The 27,831-nt window shown below is 40.1% G+C and overlaps 1 protein-coding gene across 1 annotated transcript in view; it reads right to left on the reverse strand.

Annotated features, from left to right (window-relative positions):
- Positions 1-27,831, reverse strand: part of cacna1ab (calcium channel, voltage-dependent, P/Q type, alpha 1A subunit, b) — a gene marked incomplete at both ends in the record, with an annotated part of 208,654 nt that overhangs the window by 40,756 nt on the left and 140,067 nt on the right. The window contains 11 exons of the mRNA XM_083969756.1: positions 1,770-1,920; positions 2,732-2,829; positions 3,663-3,728; positions 3,826-3,942; positions 10,416-10,499; positions 10,882-10,992; positions 13,403-13,567; positions 13,655-13,856; positions 14,388-14,525; positions 15,181-15,341; positions 16,615-16,714. Coding sequence (XP_083825882.1) covers positions 1,770-1,920; positions 2,732-2,829; positions 3,663-3,728; positions 3,826-3,942; positions 10,416-10,499; positions 10,882-10,992; positions 13,403-13,567; positions 13,655-13,856; positions 14,388-14,525; positions 15,181-15,341; positions 16,615-16,714 — 1,393 coding nt within the window. The remainder of the gene's footprint in view (positions 1-1,769; positions 1,921-2,731; positions 2,830-3,662; positions 3,729-3,825; positions 3,943-10,415; positions 10,500-10,881; positions 10,993-13,402; positions 13,568-13,654; positions 13,857-14,387; positions 14,526-15,180; positions 15,342-16,614; positions 16,715-27,831) is intronic.

The following is a 27,831-nucleotide window of genomic DNA, read 5'->3' on the forward strand; positions in this document are numbered from 1 at the left end:
CCCATTTGTTGCAGACCTGAATATCTTTGTAACTGCAAGGCTGATTCTGAGTTTCAGTTTTCAGTTTAGTTTATTTGAAAAGGGACAATGTACATTAATAAAACATTGTAAAAAAACAAAAACAAATGTAAATGCACCCGAGTTAGCTTAAAAAGCTAGTTTTCATCGTTAGTCCCTCCCTGCCTTATTGTTAAGGGCAAACTTTAAAAAGAGCAACAATGAAATAAAATACCACATGAGTTTGGTGACTATCCTTTAAATAAAGAATCAATAAATTATCAAACATGACTGAATACCAGTTATTGTGCTACACACTTATGCTATATGTTTCTATTTGCTGTATGCCTATGTGTTTCTACATTTTACTATCAAAGTGACATATGTGCATTTATGTTGTATTACTTTAGGGACGTACCATGTAATATATGTATACTATAGTATGTAATGTTGTTTTGTTACAGTTTGCCAGGGACTACAGTTAAAAACTAGCTACTTAGCTAATAGTGGCACATTTACAGAAATGTGGATTAATGTGAACTGTCCCTGTGAAATTAACAAATACTGTAAAAGTAAAAAGAAGTTCAAGGGATAGTTCAACATTTTGGCAAATTGGCCCATTGCCATAATCCCTATAGTCTTAGCAGTAGGTTTGTTACCTTTATTTGTCGGTGCAAGCTATTTTTAGATCAGCGGAGCAGAGCCGCGAGCTGCTCAGAGCTACGCTACGGAGGCTAATGGGATTTCTTGGTTTCCCTCATCAAACTCATCAAATACACAATCCAACAACTCTAAAACGCTCTGGTGGACAAGTTGTGACCTGCACATTCACCACGCTATGAGATAATAACAGAACGTTACCAGACAGAGTTGTTTTAGAGGGAAATACAGACACTGCTTGCTGAAAAACTGTCCCTGAAGGCAACGTGCATCAGCGGTTTTGCATGAATTTCCCTCTAAAACAACTCCGTCTGGTAACGTTGTGTTATTATCTCATAGCGTGGTGAATGTGCAGGTCACAACTTGTCCACCAGAGCGTTTTGGAGTTGTTGGATTGTGTATTTGATGAGTTTGATAAGGGAAACCAAGAAATCCCGTTAGCCTCCGTAGCGTAGCTCTGAGCAGCTCACGGCTCTGCTCCGCCGTTCTAAAAATAGCTTGCACCGACAATTAAAGGTAACGAACCTACTGCTATAAAACTATTACTATTATGGCAATGGGCCAATTTGCCAAAATGTTGAACTATCCCTTTAAGAAAAGAAGTGGATTTATGGTGTGAGACTAAAACCAGCAGCAGAAGACAAAAGAACAAACATGACTGTAAACTATATGGATTTAACATCCACAGTCTTCGTCCTCCTCTTCTTGTGTCCAGCTGCAAAACACTGTAAAAATAAAATAGCACAAACAGCATTTTCCCCACAGACGTCTATTAATAAAGACGTGAGGGTGAAACTGTTTTTAAGACGACTCAGCGGTCGATACGACCCTCTGTGGACAAGCTGTTCAACCTGCACATAAAAGATTTTTATATCCTAAATGTTTTTTTTATTCTTTTTGCACATGTTGTCATGACAACGTGAGGCTCTAATGCACACGTGTCATAACCCCGCCACAGTGTCCAGGGTCTAATCAATGAGGGAGGCACTTTGAAGTATGAAAGTTGCTATAATTATTTATTTTTGTTTCCTAGAAAGATGAAATTTGATTTTCATATATAAACATGTAATTGATGAAGCAGTGTAAAGGGAAGTTGTGTGTTCGCTCCTCACCAGGAAAGAGCAGAGGAAGATGAAGGAGACAAAGTAGGTGTAGGCGAAGGTGCTGCCACACTCGGGCTCCGTGTTCCCTGAGGCCGGGTCGCATTCTTTACCCCCCAGACAAGACAACATGATCTCATGCCACGCCTCCCCCGTAGCGCTCCTGGACACACACACACAGAAAAAATGTTGAGTTTAGATTTGAAGTTGTGTGACAGTAACTGGGTTTCCATCCAAATGTATCGAATTTTAAGAGCGGATTTTGTGAAAATGCGCAAAAAGCAAATGCAAATTTATGCCCGTTTCCATTCGTTATTATTATGCAACTATTGGGAGAGGAGGAGTGCGCTGTGAGATTACGTCATAAGAGAGCGTGAAAGTATCCATGACAACAGTTGACACTCAGCTGACACTCAACATCATGGACAATTTACTTACTTTCCGGACTAGACGCACCTGTATATAATCCACACCAGCTAGATTTTTAAAAGAAAAATACATATATAGGCCGCACTTGAATATAAGCCGCAGGTTTTCATGTTGTAACATGAGATATTTACACAGAAAGGCAGTAGGTGAACTGTGCAAGTCCGCTCGCTTTTCCGCTGTTTTGGTTACGCTCCTCTCGCCCATGTGCATCTGTTTCCATTTGTTTGAACATCGGCGGGTGAAGGACTTTTGGGAAGTCGTCCTCCAGCAGCACTTCACCCACAAACTCTGGCTCAATTCGCATAACCTATTTCCATAACAAAAAGTCGCATTTTCCTTTTATCGATACGCTGACAAATCCACCCCCCCCCCCCCCAAAGCGTAAAAACTTTTATGCGCATTTACTGCCTTTTTTCGAATTTCTGGCGTTTCCATCCAAGTATTTATTCGCAAGTTTTGAAAATGCAAATAAAAAAAGGTGGATGGAAACGCAACTAGTGAGTACAGAGTGTGTGTGTTTGTGTGTGTGGAGCTGCAGGACTCACCTGAACAGCAGCATGAGCGCCATGATGAAGGTTCTGAAGTTGTTGTGCTCGTTGATGGCGCTCTCTCCCTCCTCGTCTAACGCCAGGTTACCAAACAACTACACACACAAACACACACACACACACATCTTTATTAGACCTTTGAAACACTGAAACTCTGTAACCATCAGTGTCATTTTGAGTTTCAAATTGATACTACAATACTTTGACTTTTAACTCTAATAATAGTTGAACTTTTTACTCCTGACAGCTTTAGTCACTGTCTAGATTTCTATTCAACACTACAACCTCTTACAACATTAATATGCTGCTCATTATTTCATGAAGTGATCCAATATAACAGTATATAACACTGAATAAACATGTAGTAACTTTAGTTTTGACACTTTTGATATTATCGTTCCTTGACTTTAACCTCTTCACTGCAAAAACTCCAAATCTTTCCAAGAATATTTGTCTTATTTCTTGTCAAAATGTCTCATTTCTAGTCAAAACTAATCTCTTTCCACTTAAAATAAGACTCATTGCCTAACTCATTGCCTATTGACTTGTTTTTAGATCAATTTCACTTGTTTCAAACAAATTTTCACTTGAAATAAGTAGAAAAATCTGCCAGTGTTTTGTGCTTGTAATAAGGAAGAAAAACTTGCTCCACTATGAGATTTTTCTACTTATTTCAAGTGACAATATGCATGAAAGAAGTAAAAAGTGTCTAAAAACAAGGTTTTGTTTTGACTAGAAATGATATTTTGACTAGAAATACGACAAATATTCTTGGTTTTTGCAGTGTACCTTTTTATTTATGATGTAATGCTTGTGTAAAATAAGAACGTTAGCAAAGATGAAAGTGCACAAACCTTAAAAAATATAACATTTTGGTACTTTCACTGTCAGTCATGCACAGATGTAAGTACTTCCTGTAGTTACTCACCTGCATGCCGATAATGGCGTAGATGAAGAAGAGCATGGCAATGAGCAGACACACGTATGGCAGAGCCTGTTAGAGAAGGTGAAAACAGGAAGTGTTTGTCAGGTGTGTGTGTGACTTAAATAGTATGTACAATGTGTGTTTGAGTGTGTAGAGGAGTGTATACCTTGAAGGACTGGACGAAGGTCCACAGCAGGATGCGGATGGTCTCTCCCTGTCTCAGCAGCTTGATGAGACGAGCCGCCCTGAACAGCCTCAGGAAGCTCAGGTTGATGAAGTTGTTCTACAGCGGAGAGGGAGGACAAAGTCAGTTTCTAACCAAACGCAACGCGACTGCACAGCCTCCCTCTATACCAAACACAAAAACCAAAAAACAACAGCGGAGGAAAGAGAGGACAAAGAGAGAGAGAGAGAGAGAGAGGAGGGGGAAGTCAAAACCAACCAAACTAAAAAAAAACAACTGTAAACATAATGGTACTGAGTAGACACAAGTAGAAATGAGAGAAAGACAAAGAAAGGATAAAAAAAGAAACAAAGAAATATACAACAAAAGGAAATAAGAAAGAAGGAAATAAAGAAAATCATAGTTCAAAGAGACTAAAGGTCATCATCCAATCTGGTACAGCAGAAGGCTTTTTTTTTTTTTTTAAGAGAACCAAATGCACTGATCTCTGAGGGGGGCAAGCAGGCCACACAAGATGGAGCACAGTGCACTGTGCCTGTCAACCACACACACACACACATACACACACAATAAGAGCATGGCTTGGCGTTTTCTGTGACAGAGTCTTGGCCGAATGTGTTTTCTGTGCCAGACCAAACTACGACTATGCATCTAGACTCGGCTCCGTGAGTCATCTTCATTAAAACTGGCTCATTTTAAAAGGGTCACATCGTGTTAGTACATATTTAAGTTTCCTGTGCCATAATGTTTTTTTATTTAATGTTTTTATAACCTCTACTGTCTACTGAAATTCATCCAAACTCAACCAGACCTGCTTGCTTGGAAGCCGGCTTTCTCGTATCGTCAAAACTGAAATAAGGTGATCTACACTAAGGAGCCTTGAAAATAATTTTAGACTCTTGGTTTTTTTTTTCAGTTTCTTGCAGTGTCACAGTATAATTTTAAATGTATACAACAGCCAGACTCCCTGATGAGGCCCTGGCATTTTGTGGTTGACAGGCAAGGCAAGGGAGAAGGAGTATGAGGAGGAGGAGGAAGAAAAGGAGGGACTAGCGAGCAGCCTCGGTGCAGGCATGGCATGGCATGGCATGGCATGGCATGGCTTGGCATGGCAGCATACTTTCTGAGGACAGAACTGGCCTACATGCAGACCAGCGAGGGGCCAGGGGGGCCGAGCACATCATAGACTCTGAGTCACACATTCACTTATTTAGTTGCACTAAAAAGAGCGTGAGATTAATTACTAGATTAATTTTTACAGTTTGTGTTAGAAAATCAACATAAACCAATGTTGTTATGGCCATACAAATATCAATATCAACTTTAAAACTGCTACAAAGAGAATTAACTCAATATCTATTGCTACTAACTTCTTGTTTCTACCAAAAGACCGAATCGCCTTGTTGTTTACATTCTACTTCCGGGTAGAAAACCAGCTCGTAATTTGAATGAGATCAATAGTAACGAACGAGAGTTTAGCTATATATCATATTTTTCATGCCCTATCACCGTTTGGACGAATCTGAAATGATTGAAGAAACATTACTATTTCTGTGTGTGTGTTTTGTGTTGCTATGTGTTGTATTTATTCAGTTTGGGGGAATCACGGTGTCTAGAAAGCATCAGTGGCTGCAGCTGACAGGGACAGCTAACGGCGGTAGCTAAGCTAACGGCGGTAGCTAAGCTAACACCAGGACGTCAGCTGTTAAAACCCTCCCGTTGTCGGACACGACATGAAACTACTCCAGTTAGCTCAGTCATGTTGGAACTCAGATATCCGCTGGAGAAAATATTTTTTCATGGACCGTTTATTGAGTCACTGAGTTATTAAAGTTAAACAGGTAGCTAACCGTTAGCCCGGCTAATCTATGATAACCATGACTAATTACAAAAATGTGCACACATGTTTGTCCAATCATTGGTTTTATAGACTTTACAAACATCAGATTAGTCTAAACAGCGATATGAAAAATTATAGTGTGTAGCCTACTAGTGTAGGGCGGTAATGGGCGGAGTTACCTTGTGTGTGACGTCACACAAAGGAGGAAGTGCTATCCGCTCGTCTTAAAGAGACAGTTCCTACAAATGGGCGGTGTGCGTTTCTCCATTTAGGACCAGTTTGATGCATGGGGCAGTAATACGTGGCCCAGAGACACAAGGTTTTATTTTTCCCTATCTATGACAGCCTGTCTTTTATTACTCTGATCTGCAAGTTTTCTAACTGTGTGAAAATATTTAATGCTAATAACAAAGGTTTCTACCTGTACGTCATCAAAGAATTTAAAAGGTCATCATCCAGGAAAGCGCATGCACTTGGGTCAAGGGTTAAGACTATCATGGGGGGGTAAGGAATGGGTCAGGGGTACGCATGACCAATGAGGATGCAGCAGAAAGCTTTGAGAGATAAATTACAAACCAACCAGATTCTACATGTGCGAAGATGTAGAAAGATGAATGGGGATTTTTTTTTTGGTAAGTTGTAGTACAGTGAGTGGGTGAGATTTTTTTTTTTTTTTTTGGAGGAGGAAGAGGAGGTGGTGGTGGGGGGTTGGTCGTATGTATTATTGGGCAGGAGGCATGGGGCGAAACGCACACCATCACCATCATCATCATTATATTCATCATCATCATCATCATCATCATCACAGCACCACCACCACATGTCATGGCGCAGCACAGATGGAGAACACGATGAAGGATTTCATAGTGCATTTTGATTGGATGGATTTGAATCAGAGGAGGAGGAAGAGGAGGAGGAGGAGGAAGAGGAGGGGGGAGTGGGAGGGGCGTAGGGCGCCAACAAAGTAGAGAGGTTTAAAGAAAGCATGTAAAGAGATAGAAGAGGAAGACGGAATCATTATGGGCGTCGTTAATAAGGCAGTGAAACACAACTTCAGGTCAACAAGAAGAACAACAACAACAGTCAGTGAGCAACTCCAGCTACAGCTGCTTCAGCCTCTCTATGAAGCCAGCGCTGTTAGTAAACCACTATTTTATCAGGCATTTGCATTGTTTCCTATGGAAGCGTATTGCATTCACTTGAATAATTGGCAACCTCTCCACAAAATTTAAGACTAAGCTTGCTCGCGTGTGCAATATGTGCTATGTTATGGGATATGTGCAATATGTGCTATGCTATGGGATATGTGCAATGCTGTTATGTCTTGTGTGCTGGATTGATATGGCTGTGGTGTATTGTTTTTTGTTTTGTTTTTGTCATTGTGGCCATCAAGGCATTTATGGAGCAGCTACAGTGTCCAAGACAAATTTCCCTGAACGGGACAATAAAGTTTATCGTATCGTATCGTATCATATCATATCATATCATATCATATCATATCATATCATATCATATCATATCATATCATATCATATCATATCATATCATATATTGTATCGTATTGTATCGTATCGTATCGTATCGTATCGTATCGTAATTTTAAAAAATCCTGTTTATCTGAGTAATTTATTTTTTGGTTTGTTTTTTTAAAACAATTTTTTCCGTTTTTTCTGACTAATTATTTTCTGTTTTTTTGTGGTAGCTCCCACCTGCAAGTAACGTAAGGACTGATTTCAAAATAAAAGTGCTACTGTACATCAGACTGCTCTGATACTTTCTGAGTGACACTCTCTGAGGTGGTGTTCTATAATAACAGGTATTTTCCTTTCACTATAAATCTGAATTTACTTAGCCTAGAAATCTGGACGCACCCTATAGCGGCAGCAAATATATTTGCTCCGCAGGTCAGTCTAGAAACGAGCCATAGGAACTTTTTGAGTCTCGAACACCGTTTGTGTTCACCAGTCAGCGCTCTATCTGTTTAGAGAGTCGTTGGGTGGGCTTAACGCGATGACGACATACTTGCGATGGTGAAAAATGACATGACAAGACGGCTTTGGCAAAGGAATCGTTTGAATCGGCGTTGGCATCATCTTTGACAGAATTAAACTTGTCATTTTCTTTAAAAAATGAGCAAGAAACTGCACTGAAGTCATTCATTTCGAAGAAGGATCCTTTGAAAATCTACAATGCCGGTGATAACTCGACTGTATCTTTTGGGGAGCATATCCATGGATGTATCTCGTGGATCTAAGATGTAATAGATCCGTGATAAAGTGGAGGCTTCACTGCAGCGGTCAAACGTTACTTGCAGGTGGGAGCTTCTCGCGGGATTTTGAAATCTCGTTTGGTCAGAAAAAAATTACCACGAAAAAGCAGAAAAAAAAATAGTCAGAAAAACAAACCAAAAAATAAATTACTCAAGTAAATGCAATACGCTTCCGTAGTTTCCTTCTCTGCCACTGATGTGCCTTTAGATTATCAAAGTGAAAGTGAAAGTAAAAGTGAAAGTGATCTGTGTTATCAGTCTGGTACTTTTTTATTTATTTTTTTTGCCAATATCAACAGGTGATCACAGCTTTTACTCAATGACCTAACAAGTGCAAAGATCAAATGTACTCAATCAGCATCTGCTTCCAGCCAGCCGGATAATCAATCGATCGGCGTCAGCGCGGTGTTTGAAAATGGCACCGGTGTCAATTAATGTCACGGAGCTGAGACTTAAAAACTCAGTGGCCAGAGGGCGTCTTTAAATTAATCATCTGAAAATACAACATTAGCACATTTAACTGCTAAATCCTGTCAGTGTGAATGAAAAGAAGACTTCGGTTTAATGAGAGCGACTGAGACCTGGATGTGTTTTGGTTAAAAAAAACAACAGGAAGCAGCTGGACGACAGAGAGAGGCTGAGTCTTACTACTTACTATCATCATTAAGCTCATTTCTATCAACACAGACAAAGTGACAGATGTGCATACGACAGAAAAATCACAGTTAACAGAGATAAACATGAGTGTGTTTGGTGTCTGTACACAGCTGTATAATAAAGACACAACCTGTGATTGGAAACAAAGAGTCCTCTAACCCCAAAACATCACATCGACTCAACTTGAATATGGATAATATGGATAAAGTGGACTTTTTGGGCTTGAAGGATCGTTGCACATCAACCCAGAGCGGCCCAGGTAAGATATATACGGATATAAGGAGGAATTATCTTCTCAGAATAATAAGAATCAAGTATCAGATAAATAATGTCATTTTAAAAATGTGATTCAAAATAGATTTTATAATGAATCTTTACATCAAATAATGTGCTCACATCACATAGACACAAACACACAGATACTTGTGAGGTAGAACTAGCTAATGTTTTTGTCTCCTTAGCAAAACAGCTTGATTGAATTTAGTAAAAAGAAAAGAAAATGTTGCATTTCGTAAAATGTAATGTTTGCATTATTTTATTTTTTTTGTAAGGACTGGATCTAATATGATCCTACAACTGTAGCACATTAGCTTAGCTCATGTGGAAACAGCTGGTCTGGCTCTGGAGGTAAAAAATCCACCTAGCTGCACCTCTACTCAACAGCACCTTATTTATGATGTTATTTCCTTAAAGGGATAGTAGGGTTGTATGATCTACAAATAGCCCCTAAGTACTTTAATTGCAGTAGAAGACTCTCTGCACTCCTCCCGTTAGCAACGCCAGCCCATAGCCCTGCCCAGAGATTTACAACATACAGTGTTGTGAACAGACCCAAAGAAACGGCCTATTTTCGCGGCCTAAAAGAGGTTTTACCTGAAAAAAAATACACAGTTCAATTGTTCACTATAATATAATTTTTCCAGCCCCTCAAAGTGCAGGAAAAACACAGTTTTTATTTGGACCTAACCAACTGCTGATCGGCGGGCGCTAACCCTGGGCGGAGGGATACGTGAGTTGGTTAGGTCCAAATAAAAACGGTGTTTTTCCTGCACTTTGAAGGGCTGGAAAAAATTATATTATAGCGAACAATGAAACTGTGTCTTTTTTCAGGTAAAACCTCTTTTAGGCCGCGAAAATAGGCCGTTTCTTGTTGTAAATCTCAGGGCTATTATGGGTTGGCGTTGCTAACGGGAGGAGTGCAGAGACTGTTCTACTGCAATTAAAGTACTTAGGGGCTATTTGTAGATCATACAACCCCACTTAAAAAAAATGCTACTATCCCTTTAATGTTCAATATAAAGTGTAAAGATGACATACTGCTCCTTTATTTATTGCTACTGTGAGGTTCAGTTACTTTACCTGGGAGCTGGATTTTCTTACCGAACCTTTTAGTGAGAGCCAGACTGTGACTATTTCCCAGTGTGTATGCATGTGTGTGTCTACATAATGTGATGCACACTGGTTTTCAGGTTTTAACTTAACTTTTGACTTAAAGGAAAAATCAGCCCCAAAACTATGAATTTGTTGTGTGCCACAACTTTATCTGGCTTATTTAGTTTTATTTATGGACCTTAGCATTAAATATCTTATGCATGTGTGAGCTATAATGTTCACAGCAGCTTCGTGTTGTTGCACTTTACTGCAGCATTGTGAGCCAAAAAGACCAATAAAAACCAACATGGCTGATGTTTCCTTTGAGCCTAATGAAATCAGATTTGCATGAAAAATAATAATAATAATAATAAAAAAAATGTCTAACTTCACATCAACAAGTGTCATTTGGTCCGAACTCTCAGAAACACTTACCCCTAGCTCTGTCACTAAAATGTCCGTGATGCTCCCGAGGACGGAGACAAAGTCAAAAATGTTCCAGGCGTCTCTGAAGTAATTCTGTCAAAAAAAAACAAAAAAAACAAAAACAGAGACAAGTTGAGGAGACGATACAGGTATGGAAACACGCCTGTGGTGGTGGTGGTGTTGTTGCCGTGGAGACAGGCTGGAAGGAGGAGGCTGATAGCGTGACTCCTGAGCAGCAACAACACAATTTTCGCTCTGGGTTTTTCAGGGACGGGAAGAACATGCTCTAGATCTGTCTACCAAAATAACCCGCTTTATAAATGAATAATAGGATGAAACACTGAAGCATATAGACTGGGTCAACCTAGATGAGGAATTTTTGTGTCTGTGTGTGCGTGCGTGTGTGTGTGTGTGTGTGTGTGTGTGTGTGTGTGTGTGTGTGTGTGTTAATGGTTGGGTGGGGTTTGCGGCTCACCAGAGGGCCGAAAGCGATGATCTTGAGAACTGATTCCATGAAGAAGAAGGTGGTAAACACGATGTTGAGGTTCTTCAGGACGTCGTCGTAGGTAATTGATGCACCGTCAAACTGCAGACACACACACAAACACACACACAGAGAGCAAAGACAGGAACAGGAATGAGAGCAGTGTTAAGTCAGTGTTATGTTAATTTAATCTGTTTATATATTATAGAATAGAACAGAAAATACTTGTCTACCATTTGCAAAAAGCAGAAATTTGTCCAGGAAATCATGTACACTAAAATCATAACAAAATACTACATTTACACAAGACACCATAAAAGCCATGTTAAAATATATAATATACAAATGAACAGGGTTAGTTGATGATACCAATATTTTTTGCTCAGGTAAGGACATTCAACAGTTGTTACAAGTTATTACAGCTGAACTAGAGAACTTAAAACGGTGGTTTGATAGTAATAAGCTCTCATTAAACATAAACAAATCTAAATTCATCCTATTTGGTAATAAGAAGGTAAATCCAAGCACTCAAGTAGAGTTAAGTATTGAAAATGTAAAACTGGAAAGAGTACAGCAGTATACTTTTCTGGGAGTCATAATCGATCAAAACCTGAGTTGGAAATCCCAAATTAACCATGTCAGATCGAAAACGGCTAGGAGCTTAGGCATCCTAAGAAAAACAAGATACATATTAAATTTGAGATCTCTGTTTTTGATTTATTATACCCTATTATTACCTTATTTAACGTATTGTGTTGAAACCTGGGGAAACACGTACAAAACTAATCTGAATCCCCTCAGCATTATGCAAAAAAAGGCTATAAGAATCGTACATAATATGGGATACACACATCACACCAACAAATTGTTTTTTAAATCGAACACACTGAAACTATTGGACATAGTTGAACTGAAAACAACTCAGATAGTTTACAAAGCAAGAAATAATCTGCTCCCTGGAAATTTACAGAAATTGTTTAAGGAAAGAGAAGGGAGATATGAATACAGATATACACTAAATTTCCAGCAACCTAAGGCACGGACAACGCTGAAGAGTATGTGCATTTCAGTTCAGGGAGTAAAACTATGGAATGGATTACCAGACGAGATTAAAATAAGTAAGAATATCTATCATTTCAAAAAAATGTTGAAGAATATGGACAAATATTGGATGCATAGGGGCAGGGAAAGGGTCTTTGAAGGTTTATGTATTTCTGAGTATGAAGGATTTGATGTTGGCTCATAGCTTTAAGGCTTTGTGTGTTTTGTACATGATGATTGTTTCAAATGTGTTATGAAATTGCTTTAATAAGTTAGAAGAAAGCTATTCCTCATTTCTCATAAAGTGTGAGGTATGAATTATGTTTGAATTTTGCCAAAGTAACCCACACTCGTCTTATTTTCTTACTTAACAATGTTTGCTTACTGAATCATGTCTTCCAACCTGTCTCGGTATTATATGTAAGTACCTTAGTGATATTGTCTCTACACCATGATTGATTGTAAATGTAATAGTTGTAAGGGGGTAGGTTCCTCATAAGCCTTTGGCTTCTTACCTATCCGTTTCGTATGTACATATGTATGTATGTCATTCATACAAAATAAAACAATCAATCAATCAATCAATCAATCAATCAATAGTCAACATGAGTCAACATGTCGCTAATAGAGAATATCTCTATGATCCAGTTTTAAATTGAATATTTAAAGGGGACATATTATGGAAATATCACTTTTTTATAACATATATTTGGATGTTTGTCTTGACTTCCGGCCCCCAAAATGTGAGAATTGACCAAAAAAAATCTGTAATTTTCTGGCTCCCTATGTTGAAATCTATGTGGTTTTACGAGCTGTTCCCTCAGTTGTCTTCCAGTGATGTAACTAGCTTTTGAATTTGCATAATCCCACCTCTACCTGGTACCAGTAGAAGGGGCGGGGCAAGCAGTGGTTCATTTGCATTTAAAGGGACAGGCACTGACACCAGCCGTTCTGAACAGGGCTGTTTTGAGACGATGAAAAGAGCTGTGATGTTTGATCCTTGGGGTATTTTGACCAAAGCGTGTCACAGACATGTCTTTAAGACACCTGGGAACTATTTTAATTTGTGGAAAAGGGGCAGAATATGTCTCCTTTAAAGTTGTATCAATGAGCCTCGGACAGAAGTCTGATGATGTTAATGGTTTAGCATTCGCCTGGAGTAGAGTTTCTATCCACTAAATGAACAGTGAAAAGTCCAGAGTACACTCTTCTTGATTATTACGGTCTGGATTTATGTTCTTCACTATGTCCAGGCAGGGCTGATGGGTGTTGAACTGCAGTCCAACACAATGATCTGAGAGCTACGGAAACGTTAGCTAAAGCTACAGAGTTCTGGTTTGATTTGTTCACATGAAATATCGAACGTTGGTTGACAAACACAGATGCAACTTAAAAAAAACAAAAAAACATATTGTGCAAAAGAAAAGAAAAGACAAAAGACAATGATAAAAGACCAGAGTTAGAGTTGTACCTTCATCATGAGGACGATGGTGTTGAGCGCGATCAGAGCCATGATGCTGTACTCGAAGGGCGGAGACACCACAAACTGCCACATGCGATACTGGAAGCTCAGTTTATTCTTCGGCATGTGGCGAGTCAGAGGCCTGGCGTTGATGGCGAAATCTATACAGGCTCTCTGTGGGCCGAGAGAGGGGAGGAGCGTTACGTGTTAGCGTTAGCTTGACGATAACAGAGATGCGACAACCCACACACACGGCCTCACCTCGTTCTTTTCTAAACTATAATCTTCCATCATCTTATCCCCCTGTTCCTGGAAGGTGATGATGATGAGAGCCACGAAGATGTTTACGAAGAAGAAGGGGAAGACAACGAAGTACACCACGTAAAAGATGGACATTTCCATCCTGTAACCTGGGCTAGGGCCCTGATTCTCATAGGTGGAGTCCACTGAGTGTTTTAACACGCTGGGAGAGGACGAGAGGACAAGAGACGCATTAAAATACAACCTGAAAACACAGTATTTAAAAGTGTATGTCAAATACAGTGTGTCAAAATATATTTTGTGTTAATATTTAAATTGGAAAAGTATGACGGAGTATTAGGGCCACATTGACAAATAAAAAAGTCACAAACTTCGAGAATAAAGTCGTAAATGTATGACTTTATTCTCGTTATGTTATGACATTTTTCTCATAGGAAATGTACGATTTCATTCTCGTAAATTTACGACTTTATTCTCGTAATGTTATGACATTTGATTGATTGATTTGATTGATGAGGAAAACAATGATTTTTTTCAACATTAATATAAAGCTGCTAAATAACAAATGGTGAAAAAATTTAAGAGGGTCTGAATACTTTCCATACCCACTGTGCACAGATATTTCTGCAGCCCTAGTGGTGTCAGTCTATAAGTTGGATCTACAGTATAGTAAGAAGTTTTACAGTAAATGTGTGTGTGTGTGTGTGTGTGTGTGTGTGTGAGTTGTACTCACTCCGGCCACCCCTCTCCAGTCGAGACTGTGAAGAGGGTGAGCAGGGCCCAAGCCACGTTGTCGTAGTGGAAATCGTACTTCTTCCACTCCCGCTTCTGAGCTTTTACCTCATCTCTTTCATACACCAAGTACTCGCCCCTGGAAGAACACACACACACACACACACACACACACACACACACACACACAAACAGGGTTAGTTAAGAGTCAGAAGTCAGAGGTTTCAGGTCGGTCCAGTGTTTACTTCTCCCTGTCGCCTCTAGGTGGCAGCGTCTGCACGACTGATGTGAACAGTCAGGTCTGCAGTGTCTTTCTCTACAGGCCTGTACAAAATATCTGTGGCACTAAATGTCATTATAAAAACATTTATTTAATAAACCGTTTATATATTAAAAATTACTGTACTATTATTGAGTAAAAATATTTTCTGGCTCTATATATCTGAAAATATGTTGGAAAAATTTTAAGGATTTTTACTTTTAATGGGAAAATACACTCAGTCACTTGTAATAATGTGTAAAACAGTTCTATCAGTCTGAATTAATGTTATGTTTAAATATTGAATTGAATGTGTTTACATCTGAAACATGTTTCAGAATCTGTACCAACCTCCATTTATCTTTGATTGGGCTCCAAGTAATTATTATTTTCGTTAAAGTTGAAAATTTTTGTTTCCTTTTGTTCAACCAAACAAAAATTTAGATCACAGTAAAAAATGAAAAAGAAAAGCTGGAAGTTCTTGAATATGAACTTTGTGTGTGTGTGTGTGTGTGTGGTCTTTTTCTGAACCAACCTGCAGTCGCGCTCAAACTCTTTGGATTCGTCCGTGCAGTAGAAGAAACGGCCCTTGAACAGCTGCACGGCCACGACAGCGAAGATGAACATGAAGAGCATGTAGACGATCAAGATGTTCAGCACGTTCTTCAGAGAGTTGACCACACAGTCAAACACGGCCTGTAGGGAACACACACACACAAACACACAGATGTTTATCAGTACACTTCATGTTACTGCACATATACTATAGGTTTAATAAGCTTGTGACCACTGTCTACTATCATCATAATGCCCATATAAAGCGTGTCAATCAGCCACCAGAGAAAGGCCGTTATCAGAAACAATTAATTACAACCACAGATTAGCTCTGTAAACTATAATGGCTATTTACGATCAGTTCACCATTAGCTTTGGTTTTCTCTTGTTCATAGATGTGGCTCACTTGTGGCTTTGTTTACAACCTGTCAGACAATCTGACACTTGTTTGTTTTGGGCTTTTTTATCCCGTTGGACCTTTATTTCAGAGACGTTGTTGTCACCTTGTAGGGATCTTACTCATTACTCAGGTGAGTGCAGTGTTATCAGGAGAAATAAAAACTCAAGGCAAAAGCAATGAAAAGAAGAAAAAAAAGGTGTTGGGAAATAAAGGAGCTCATGCGTCATCGTCCTAGTGACTAAAATAACCACTGCAGACATATTTTTTTTATAAAGACATATTACTGCTTCACTTCAGGGCCGGCGTCTTTCAAAAGGGATAGTTCAACATTTTGGCAAATTGGCCCATTGCCATAATCCCTATAGTCATAGCAGTAGGTTCGTTACTGTACCTTTAATTGTCGGTGCAAGGTATTTTTAGAACGGCGGAGCAGAGCCGTGAGCTGCTCAGAGCTACGCTACAGAGGCTAATGGGATTTCTTGGTTTCCCTCATCATCAAATACACAATCCAACAACTCCACAACGCTCTGGTGGACAAGTTGTGACCTGCACATTCACCACGCTATGAGATAATAACACAACGTTACCAGACAAGAGTTGTTTTTGAGGTAAATTCATGCAAAACAGCTGATGCGCGTTGCCTTCAGGGACAGTTTTTCATCAAGCAGTCTCTGCATTTACCTCTAAAACAACTCTTGTCTGGTAACGTTGTGTTATTATCTCATAGTGTGGTGAATGTGCAGGTCACAACTTGTCCACCAGAGCGTTTTGGAGTTGTTGGATTGTGTATTTGATGAGTTTGATGAGGAAAACCAAGAGACTAGTATTGGGATTATAGTAATGAGCCACTTTGCCAAAATGTTGAACTATCCCTTTAAGGACTTCTGAGACCTGTGATACACTCAAAAGCACCAAAAAATGTCACATTATGTTTCTCAAACATTTGCAAAACTCGACTTCGTTTGTGCAGAAATCCGAAATCCCCCCCCCGAATCGCCAATTAAACGGACCCACCTTTAACTTGGGGAGCCGTTTGATGGTCTTTAGGGGTCGCAGCACCCTCAGCACTCTCAGGGACTTGATCGTACTGATGTCTTTGCCCTTGCTGCTCCCTCTACAGTCCAGTCCGGGAACAACAACAAGAGGAAACAAAATTAGAGAGCGTGGAGCGGAGGGGGCGACGGAGGAGACGGAGCAATCGATCGCAAAAAAGGATCGATAAAGGGAGAGGGGGGGGGATGTCCTTTAAAGCCGAACGTGTCTTCAACATAACAACAACACGTGATATGACACTTGCAATCAATCTGGTATCAGACAGTTACATTAGCACTGGTGTGGACAGTCACAGCTCTTATACAGTCTCTTTCTTCTGCAGAGAAAAGAAACTGTGCGTCAAACATGAAACCGGTGCGAGGGAGAGCGAACCGCTTTGGTTTCATGGACATCAAGAAGCATCATCATCATCATCATCATCATTAGCATCATCAATCATCATTTCTTGTGATCTTCACCATCATACATGTAGACATTCACTCATTCCATATCGACAGGCAGCTCCCGGTAGAGTGCCCAGCCAAACCTCTTTCTTTCTTTTTCAGTGACACGCTGGTTTTGGTTCTTCGTAAAGAGAAATGGGAGTTTTTTTTTTTTTTTTTTTTTTTAGATGTGGAAACATGAAGTGTGGGGCTGTACAGTTACATGTAAGTCTCACATGGGTAGGATTATATACATTATAATCCTGACTCTGTTCACACTAAAATGGATTGATTCTGATACGTTTCACATAGCTTCCTTTCTGTTTCGTTCCAAATTTGACTTCGAAAGGAGACGAGGAGGAGGAGGAGGAGGAGGAGGAGGAGGAGGAAGAGGAAGGGGGACAGGAAACGGAGGCTATGCGAGACTCTTTTCGGACATGTGATGTCCCAACGCAGGACAAAGACATCGCATGTCGTGTATAACACAAACAAACATCACGAGAGTCAAAAACGAGCCATGAGTTGCGACCGCAGGAAACGAGTGAAGACAAACTTCCTTCGGTAGTGGTGTCTGTGTGTGTGTGTGTGTTTTTAATGCGCTTGTTTCCTCTCCGAAAAGCCCATAAGTGAACGTTGTGCTCGTGATTTGTGCGCCCATAAACCAATATCAGTGGGGGAAAAATTGGGGTGTCAAGAGAGTAAATAGCCAAGTTGATCTTTACTGTAAGTGGATGGGGCCATTTTCCAAAAAAAAAAAAAAATGGACGCCGGCCAAGCCTGAGCGGAGGGGAGGCCGTCCATCACGGCTCGCTCTTTAACTATGAACTCAGCTCCCGTGGCAGAAAAAAAATGTAAGACAATTCAATTCAAGGCTGATTGATTGAGCCTGAGCTTCGGCGGTTTGTGTGTCTGTGTGTGTGTGTGTGTGTGTGTAAGAGTGAGACTCAATCGATGATCAATAGGCCTTCCTCCTTTGACGCCGAGTAGGACTGAGGTCTCTCTATCAGGGCGGCTTGAGGGTATTAGAGTAAAGCCTGATGAGGCCATAGGTGTCAGGACTTAACACACACACACACACACAAGCACTCGCACATACACACATACACACACACTATAACGAAAATGACAACAACTGTTTGAGTCTCAACATTTATGCTTGTGTGAGTTTTAACATTAACGTGGTACACTGCAAAAACTTACTTAACTCTTATTTCTAGTCAAAGCAAATCTCATTCTACCTAAAATAAGTATATTTATACATATACATACAGTACATAGTTATACATAAAAAAGTAGCTTGTTTTTAGACACTTTTTACTTATTTCAAGCATTTTCACTTGAAATAGTGGAGCAAGTTTTTCTTTCTTATTACAAGTACAAAAAACTTCCTTTCACTGGCAGATTTTTCTACTTATTTCAAGTGAGAATTAGTTTGAAACAAGTGAGAATTATCTAAAAATAAGTTCATTTTTAGGTGATGAGTCTTATTTAAAGTGGAAAGAGATTAGTTTGGACTAGAAATGAGACATTTTGACAAGAAATAAGACAAATATTCTTGGAAAGATTTTGAGTTTTTGCAGTGTAACGCGTTGGTCCTGATAAGTTTAACCTGTAGGACTGAAAGGTGGCGGTAAAAAGCGTCTGTACTTCAGCCGTTGGAAGGATCAGATTCTTGTTTTTTAACGGCCGCCGACAGAGGAAGCAGAAAGAAAAAGTCTGATCCATCTGTTCCTGTAGCTGCTTCTCAGCTCCCGTCTCCTCAGCTCCCGAAGTTAACGTCATCGGTTAATGCACCGGCTAATGTGCCGGCTGATCAAATATGTACAGGTACATTTTGGTGGATCGCATTATTATGATCAATTATTTACAATGTGACCGGCACAATTCTGCTTTGTACCTCACAACTGTCAAGACGCTGCGGCAACTTTCCACAACTTTAACCCCTTCATAGGCCACTCATTGAAATAAATTCAACCCTGGACCATTATTGGACGGTATTAGAAGAAGGTTTTTTTTTTTATTCTTGATTTTTTTTTCTTCAATATAGTTACCATATTCACCCTTTGAAGGGAATCATTTTAGATTTTTTCACAGGTAATGTTAAAGGACGATCTATTAACACATTAAAATGTGTAAAAATAATACTTACTCCAAATATAAATACTTAATTTTAAATTAAATAACTAATTATTAACTCTTATGCCTACTTATTTTCAATAAAATCACCAGGTGATGATATTGATTAATGACAATAAACTGATCAGAGAAGCCTTCAAAGTCACTCAACATTGAATTTCTGATGCAAACTTTTTCTTTTTCTTTTATAATGCTATACAAATTCAGAGTCAAGGTGACCAATGAGTGAACAGGAGGCAGGTGCACCAGTGTTTGGTACGCAAATAAAATAACATTAGGTACCGAGTACTGTATGCACCGTTGGACAGTGACAGTGAAAAGTCATTTTCAGTTCTTTAATTCACTTGATTGTGCTTATTCAAGATGAACGCAAAGTTTTCACAGCCACCTTTCAAGCCCACAGGGCAGGACAGAAGTATAAGGATTTAATAATAAGTTATATATGATGGGAATATGAAGTAGTAAATTGATTAAAAGTGGAAGTTTGGAACCCTTTAAATGAGGCGTGTGTGGACGGTTTCCTGTGGTTGGTCGGTCGGTCGGTATGGTAGCGGAGGAGAAAACAAGTGGCAGCGATGCGGCGAGAATGAGCACGAACGATCAGAAGAACAAAGAAAGAAAGAGCGAGAAGCTAATTTGATCCGGTGATGAAGAGCAAGGGGGGCAGAGTGGAGGAGGAGGAGGAGGAGGAGGAGGATGACAGAGGAAGAACTTTACCGGGTGCTGCTCCTGTCGAGTTTCACCGAAGGTGGAGACAGCGAGAGTCAGTGACAGCGACAGAAAGGAAGACAGAGACAGAAGAAGAGGAAGAGGAAGTAGAAGGAAAAGGAAGAAGAGGAGGAGGAAGACACATAGACAGACACACACATATAGACAAACATTGATAGAGAGAGAGGGAGAGAGAGAAAGAGAGCGACAAACACAGACACAAGACAAAGAGAGAGAGAGGGGGTTTGGTAGAAACAGGAAAAAATAACATCCATATGAGAGACAGACAGAGAAGGAAGGACAGCAAGATGGCCATAGCTGCTCAGCAAACCCCGCCCACCCACCCACCCACCGGCACACAGATACAGATACACTCAGCACTCCCTCTTTCTTCCACTCCCCCCTCCTCCCTCCCCCTCCCACACCCATCTCTTGTTTCCATAACGACTGGACAGGATGTCTATACACACCCGTCTCCCAGATTTCTTATTAGATTAAGTGAACCCTGCATACTCTCTTATAATGCAGCGTGTATATATTTATATATAGATATATGGATGTATATAGCTACTGCACAGCTTCCTTTTTCATAACAACATTAAGAGCTTTTAGTTGGATACTTTTATATGGCACTGCTCCAATATCTCTAAAATTTAGGAAGAAGTTGTCTTGAATGAATCTTTCTTGTAAGCTGCTGATTCAAGGTTATAAAATGTGGCTATCATGTAATTTCATCTCTATCCACATTGATCACTGAGAGAAAGAGTTAATAGATGTTTGATTTGATGTTTTCCACATTACTATGACTGAATTAAATCATGCTGGATGTGGGCAAGGCCACATTTAATTTGGAGACAACAGTCTGGTTGCAGATTTTGCAGATGCTATAATTAGCTTCTAGTGCTATAAACACATCCACTGTTCTTTTCCAGTTATGGCATTAGCTACTAGGGGTGGGAGAAAAAATCGATTCACATAAATATCGCAATATCCTTTTTGACTTTTTTTAAATTGATTTTTTTGGTCAAATTTTTTTTTTTTTTTTTTTTTAAATATTGTGCAATGTGCATTTGTTAGCCTCTTTTTTTTTTTTTTTTTTTACATACAGAGAGTACAGGTTTTGAAAAGGGTTTAAGGTCACTTTATAATGGAGTATGTTAATTTATAGGCTTCTACAGTATTTGTGTGCAGATAAATGTTAAAAATGCAGACAAAAAATTGAGAGAATCGGCAATATCGTAGAATCGCAATTTAAATCGAATCGCCATCCCAAAAAAATCGTAGAAGAATCGAATCGGGAGGAAAGCATATCGTCCCAGCCCTATTAGCTATACGTAGCTTATATTGACTTAGCATGTTAGCAAATACAGTGAGGTCAGCACCATTTTAAAAACATCCAAACTATATTCTCTGGTAACTCTTTGAGCTACTGTATATCCCCCAGCCCCCTGGCTAAAGACTGAGCATGTGCATATGCAAACCTTCCTCCTTCTGCTGTGGCCTGCTGTGCTGTTCTGTGCTGTGCTGTGCTCTACCAGCTCTATGAAGAATTACCTTCACGGTTGGGGAAGAGGAAACTCGATTGCTGCATCCATTTACACCGATTCTTATCTTATCACACCATAATGATCAATTAGAGCAGGCCTACAGCACAAATTGCCCTCATTAGATCTGCAATCATCTGGTGGGATTTTATCAAAAGCTCTTTTTTTGCATGCACATCTGCGCAAGAGAGGAAGGGGTGGGGGTTTTGGGAGGGGGGTTAGGGAGGTATAGTAGGAAGAAAGAGGCGTCAGATCTTTACAAGTGGCCGGTTCCAGGTTTTCTTGTTATAACAGCACAGAGGCGCAACACTCAGGACGTCCGTCATGAGTGAGAGGGAAAGGGGGGAACTCAAGAAACCAGGACTTGTGTGTATTGTCCCATACACACACACCGTCATATAAAGAAAAGGCATTCTCGCAGAGTATAGTACTGCGACTGCATGCAGTTCTCAGTCACGACAAGGCTTCATTCAGCGTTTTTAGTTTAGTTTTTTTTTTCTTTTTTTTTTGGAGGATGAAGGGTGCCAGAAGCGCAACTGTCGTGTTTAAAACCCATAAAACATGTGTGAAGCCATTGCACTCCGACCATGCTAAAGACTCCTCCGTACAATGGTTCGGTGATGTACCTGCTTTTAAACAACGTCATGCTTCACAGTGAAATTTCAGAGGTGTGTGTGTGTGTGTGTGTACAGTATGCATGTGTGTGTGTGTGTGTGTGAAGCCTTCGCCCCCCCTTTTAAGCAAAAAACTGTATTAGAAAAGCTCAGCCCTGGAGCGGATGGTGGGAGCGAGGAGGCAAAGGAGGATACATGGTGGAGAGGAGGAAGGAAGGGTGGAGAAAGCAGAAGAAGGTGAGGGAGGAAGAGGCCAATGAGAGCACATTGAAAGGTTAATAAAAGAAACAAGAGAGAGAGAGAGAGAAAAAGGGAAGAAGGAGGGAGATCAGTGAAGGAGGAGGAGGAGGTGTCCTCTTTCCGGCGGGCAAGGGGAGTCATGCTGTGGAGGGTGCAGCAGTGGAGTGATTCTCAACTTGCTGTAACAAACTTATCAGCCAGATGGCACAACTGAATTTGATAAGTTCTGTCTCTTGCTGCTTGACTTCTTTTTGTTTTTTTCTTTTCTTTATTCTTTTTTTGCGCTAAAGTAAAATTTCACTTTGGTGGAACATTTTCACAAAAAAAAAAAAAGGCATCTTTCTAGGAACCTGTGACTGTCTGGTGCTGATTTTGTTGGTTTTAATTTGAAAACCAAAGTAAAACAGCACGTATGTATTATTATTTATGAGTATGGAACAAAGATACTCAAGTTAGGTTATAGAATAAAATCTGAATAACATTTTTAAAGGTCCCATATTTTATAATTTTCTTGTGGTTTTAAGAATAAAAAAACATATAAAACATCTTGTACCAGTGAGCCAATCAGAAGAGAGGTAAACACCCCAAACCCTGCAATGGATTGGATAGTGGATCCATGTTAGTGACTGCCCTGTTGTGACATCACAACGTTACAACTCATTTTAAGGCTCAGTTACTGAATACTGACACTTTCACAGTAGTAATATATACTTTATATACTATCTGGGACCTTTAACATGTGCCGTGTTGAAGACGCGAGAAGTTAAACCAAAGTAATATTTCACTTCAGACTCTTCATACTACCTGTCTCCTTTACGCTGTCAGACACTTGTATGTGCACCTTCCCCATCCTGTTTTTGCTCCTTGATTTACTCGATGATGTCACTCTGCATTCAGATTCACTACCAACCACACTACACATTACAGTATATGGGATATACAGTACAACAGTATAATATAATATAATGGCCGCCGGTGGTTATCTGACGACCAGGAGCACAAAGTTCAACATTGCAAACACTGTTTTTTCTTTTTTCTTTTGCAGTTGCTGGCAGCGTGAAACACACAGTGACATTCAGGACAGCACTACAGCTTCTACAGTGTGTGCTGTTAACAACGGAAGTGCTGTGTTCAGCTTGAACGCAAAGTGTCATTAGCACCCCTGGCTGTGGTGCAGTGAGGTGTCTTGCCTCTCTGCGCTTTTTTCCCTATGAGATGTTAAATGAAACTGCTTCTCCGAGGAATTGTACTGTAGGAAAAACAAGGAGAAGCAGAAACTGACCTGCAAAAGTGACAGAAAAGTTTTGTTTTTAACTTTGTGCCAATACTTGCTAATACTGTAACACATGCACCAATTTCAAGATCAGAGACTCAAAAAGATGCAATTTCCTTATTTTCTTCTCTCTATTTTGGTCTTCAACTTTACATTGAAGAGAAGTCAAACTATGTTGGGATTAATATTATTCTTTAACCCTCATGTTGTGTTCATTTCATGTTAAACACTTTTGTGTTCCCGGTCGCAAAGTGTGGTGTCAGTGTGGTGGTCACTGCCTGTCGGTGGCCGTTGAAACCAGATGTTTGTGCTGCCAGTCGGCCTCGGACGTGTGTTGTCAGTGCCTGGACTCGGAAAGTTGCTGCATAGCGTATAACTGGAGGAGAGTGGGTGAGTTGTTTTCGTCTCGTTTCAATAGAAACCAGGCTAAGCTAACAGATGTTTGATGCCTCATATTATGGGCTAGGACCCTGTTTGTACTGTTGATGGTGTTTGGTGCTGTTCTGAGCGCTATTTGTGGCTGTAAGTGGCTTTTTGATCGGTTGCCAGTGGATCCGTATACTGCGCTGTTTGGTATGGTGCGGTCATTGCTAAAGTTGCTACAACTAGAGAAGCTAGCGGTTAGCAGACTTCATCTCTCGAGGGGGGGTCTAACTCGGTGTTACGGTGCGTTGGGCCATGGGTTAAATTTACGCCGGAATATCCCTTTAATCAACTTAAGTTCTTGTGAACATTACAGGTTTTTTATTTCTATCTGTTATTTATGGCCTGTATGCCTCATTTATCTGAGCTAATGCATCTGACAAATGAGGATGTACTTATAGCTCAGTTTTTTACACTAATTGTAGTTCCCCCATTCATTTCTAATGGCCGGTCATTTTTGACCAGCACAACAAGAATGTACAAAAGTTGAATAAAAAGCACAAAGTTGTATGCAAATAAATATAATTCATTTTGTCTGTTGAATCTTAGGTCAGTCTGATCACATTATCTACATTTTTCAGAGATAAAACTTAGACCGGAACATAACATGAGGGTTAAAAAATACAGTTTAAAGATAAATCTAAAGCTAAATGCTAACAAATCTCTCAAAAAGTCAACAAAACCAACAATTAACTGTTTTTTTTAAAAGTGTATCCCACATGTGCTATGATTTGCATTGATACAGTCCATAGTTGACTTGAGTTTAAAGGACTAGCACGTTCTTGATTTTGTTGTTTTCAAGAAATTTATCGATCATAGGAACATTTTTTTTGGAACGACACCAAAAACATCCTTCCATCTATTCGTATCGGCAGTGACGCCACCTTTTGCTTTGCGTTCAGTCTGACCACGCCTCCACCACAGTAGCTACAGTACGAGAACACATCGAACTGGAGCACATTCTTTGCCTGTGATCGACTCTGAACATCATTTCCATTTTTTTTTTTTTAAAACCAAGTGATGCTGCTCACTTGCATCACAGATGGAGGAGAGAGAGAGAGGGGGGGTTGTGTTCAGGTTCATGCAGCCACCACGGCCTGACATGCACTGATCATCCACAGAGCTGAGGAGGATGCACACACAAGCGTTTTCTCTTCTTTCTCACTCTCACGCTCTTGTGTTTTTGTTTTCTGAACTCACACACCAAACACATACATATAAAATCAGACATATTTAGGTTGCATAGTATATCCATACATATTTAATTCATATGTATTTATCTATATATATACTACCTCGGCTTAATAATAAGAATAATAAGATCATTCCACCCACCACACCCTGCCCCAGCATGCCCCCCTCCTTCCCTCCCACGTTCAAGTCTGTCTTCCCCGGGTCGTGCAGAGGAAGGAGAGTTAAATACCTGTGGCCTCCGGGTACGTTAACATGGTCAGAGCGGCGGATGAGTATGCGGTGTGTGTTTTGTGTTTGTGGGTGTGTGTGTGGGTAAAGGAGGAAGAGGAAGAGAGGCTTTGGTGGTGGGGTGGGTGTTGGGGGGGTAGATGATGAAGCGTTGAAACCCTCGTGGCGTTTTCCTCCCTGGGCCGAACGGGGAAGCCTGGGCTCTTAAAGGGTTAAAGGTGTCTGGGGCGCCCTCACCGCCACGGACTGACTTTCCGGGAAACTCCATCCCGGAGGACAGGGATAGGAGGGGGGGTTGGTAGGATGAGGGGTAGGATGTTGGCTTTAATGGTTGTTGGAGAAGTGTGGTTGTGGTGGAGTTTGGAAACTAATTACTTACTATGGGGTTGTTCTCGGACGAAGGGGGTGTTAGGATGGCGTTGAGCAGGCAAGACAGCGATGGACGGACACTTGTTCCTGACATACAGCCCTTAAACTGAGGCAAACAGCTTGTTCACTGGGTCCAGACATTCATGGTCGCCAGAGGTTGAATCCTACCAACTTTTGATGTTCTTCCTGCAGCACCACCATCAAGTTATATTATGTCTGCATGCCATGAGCTTTTGTTATGCTGTATGTCAGACTTCTTACCTGTTTTACTTGTTATTATGAGCTTTTACTATAGGTAGATTGTTATGTAAGTTGTGTTTTGAAAGTACTAAATTGTTGCTCCTTTTTTTGGCTTTTAGGTTGCCTTTAACATCTGGCCAGGGACAACAGATGAAAACTAGCCTTGTTGGCTAACTCTGGCCCGCTTACAGTTTTTCTTTTAACTCTGTTGATTAGTGGTGCACTGTCCCTATGAAATAAACTAATAAAGTTAATATTTGTTTTCTTATTTTTTTATTAATGTTTTGGACCGACAAATACAAACAAGTAACTGTTACAGTTACATGAATAAGAAAAACCAAAATTGTGTCCTTTTTCAGTATCTGCCCGGCTTTTTTTCCCCCTTTTTCTTTACAAACAGCAACAACAACAAAAAATAAAAAAATTTAAAAAAAGATTCTGCAGTCGAGCAACAATATACAAATCAAGCCAGACCTACATATTTGTGGTTTTCAGTCAAATGTCTCAACAACTACCAAACGGACACCATGAAGTCAAGTCCAGATCTTCACGGTTCCCTTCAGGGTGTTAAATTCTGATTGGTCCTGTATTTTGACTTCTACAAAATTATATTCAAAACAAATAGTAGTTCCACATCTTTGATTAGCTAATAATAACTAGCTAATATTATTATGCTATCACACTATCACACATCTCAAAAAATGTTGGCGGCCAATATCCAATCCTGTAACAATATGGAGGCCAAATAATCGCTTATTAGCACAGTTTTTAATTCATTGATATTCATCAAACATTGGCTTATCACAGTGATTGTCTTTAATGATTACTAATTGATCATTTTTGCCAATAACTTTATACCTTCGTGGCCCACAGGTTGGGAACCACTGGATTAGCTTGTTAGATTGTCTTTGTGGACATGTTAGCATTAAAGTTAGAGCCTGACTGTGCTGCTAAATCGTCTGCAGACCTTCTGTCAAGGCTTTTTCTTTAGTATAATTGGGTTTTAGAAAGATGGGGGTGCTCTGGTAGGAAATATAAGGCTGAACATTAAGTATGAATTTATAAACAACTCTACAAAATCCAGCCATAAAGGTTTTGGAGAGGTGGTTCAATATTCCCTTGTTTTTTTCCCTCTGTTTGCTGTATGTTAGGATCAAGAGGATTGTAAGTAGGACAGAGGGAGGGAGATACAATAGATGCGAACAATGTGATGATAGAGAAGAGGAGGAGGAGGAGGAGAGGTAAAGTAGAGTAGAGTTGTAATGAAAGGGGGTTTTTACGGTATCTGGTAGGAGGAGGTGAAGGCATCAGCAGGGACAACAGCTGTAGAAGACCTGAGGGGTGTATGGGTGAGCAAAGGTTAGGGAGATCAAAGTCAGGGCTTTAGATGCAAGAAAAGAGGAAGGGATGACTCACGGCCTGGTTGGTGGAAATATCAGAGCGGCATGGATTGGCAAATAGAGGACACAAGGGGAAGAGGAGCAAGGAAGATCGGGAGGAAAAAATGTCGATAAGGAGCAGGTGGTGTTTTGTAGTTTATTAGATCAGACAGTACGGGGATGATACTCGGGTTAGTTGTTAAGGTGATTGTTTCAGGCAAGGTTTGAAGATCGTGGAGGGTGAAGGTGGGTGGAGACGGTGTAACTACACTCTAAAAACTCATTTTGATCAGCATTTTGTGGATGTTTATTTAAAAAAAACTCAAATGCTTTAGACGTTTGTGGACTTGACTGTACCGGAGGAGTTCCTCAGGGTATCCTCTGAGGGCCCCTTCCAAAAAAATGCAA

Source organism: Trachurus trachurus, assembly GCF_905171665.1.
Source record: "Trachurus trachurus genome assembly, chromosome: 1".
NCBI lineage: Eukaryota > Metazoa > Chordata > Actinopteri > Carangiformes > Carangidae > Trachurus > Trachurus trachurus.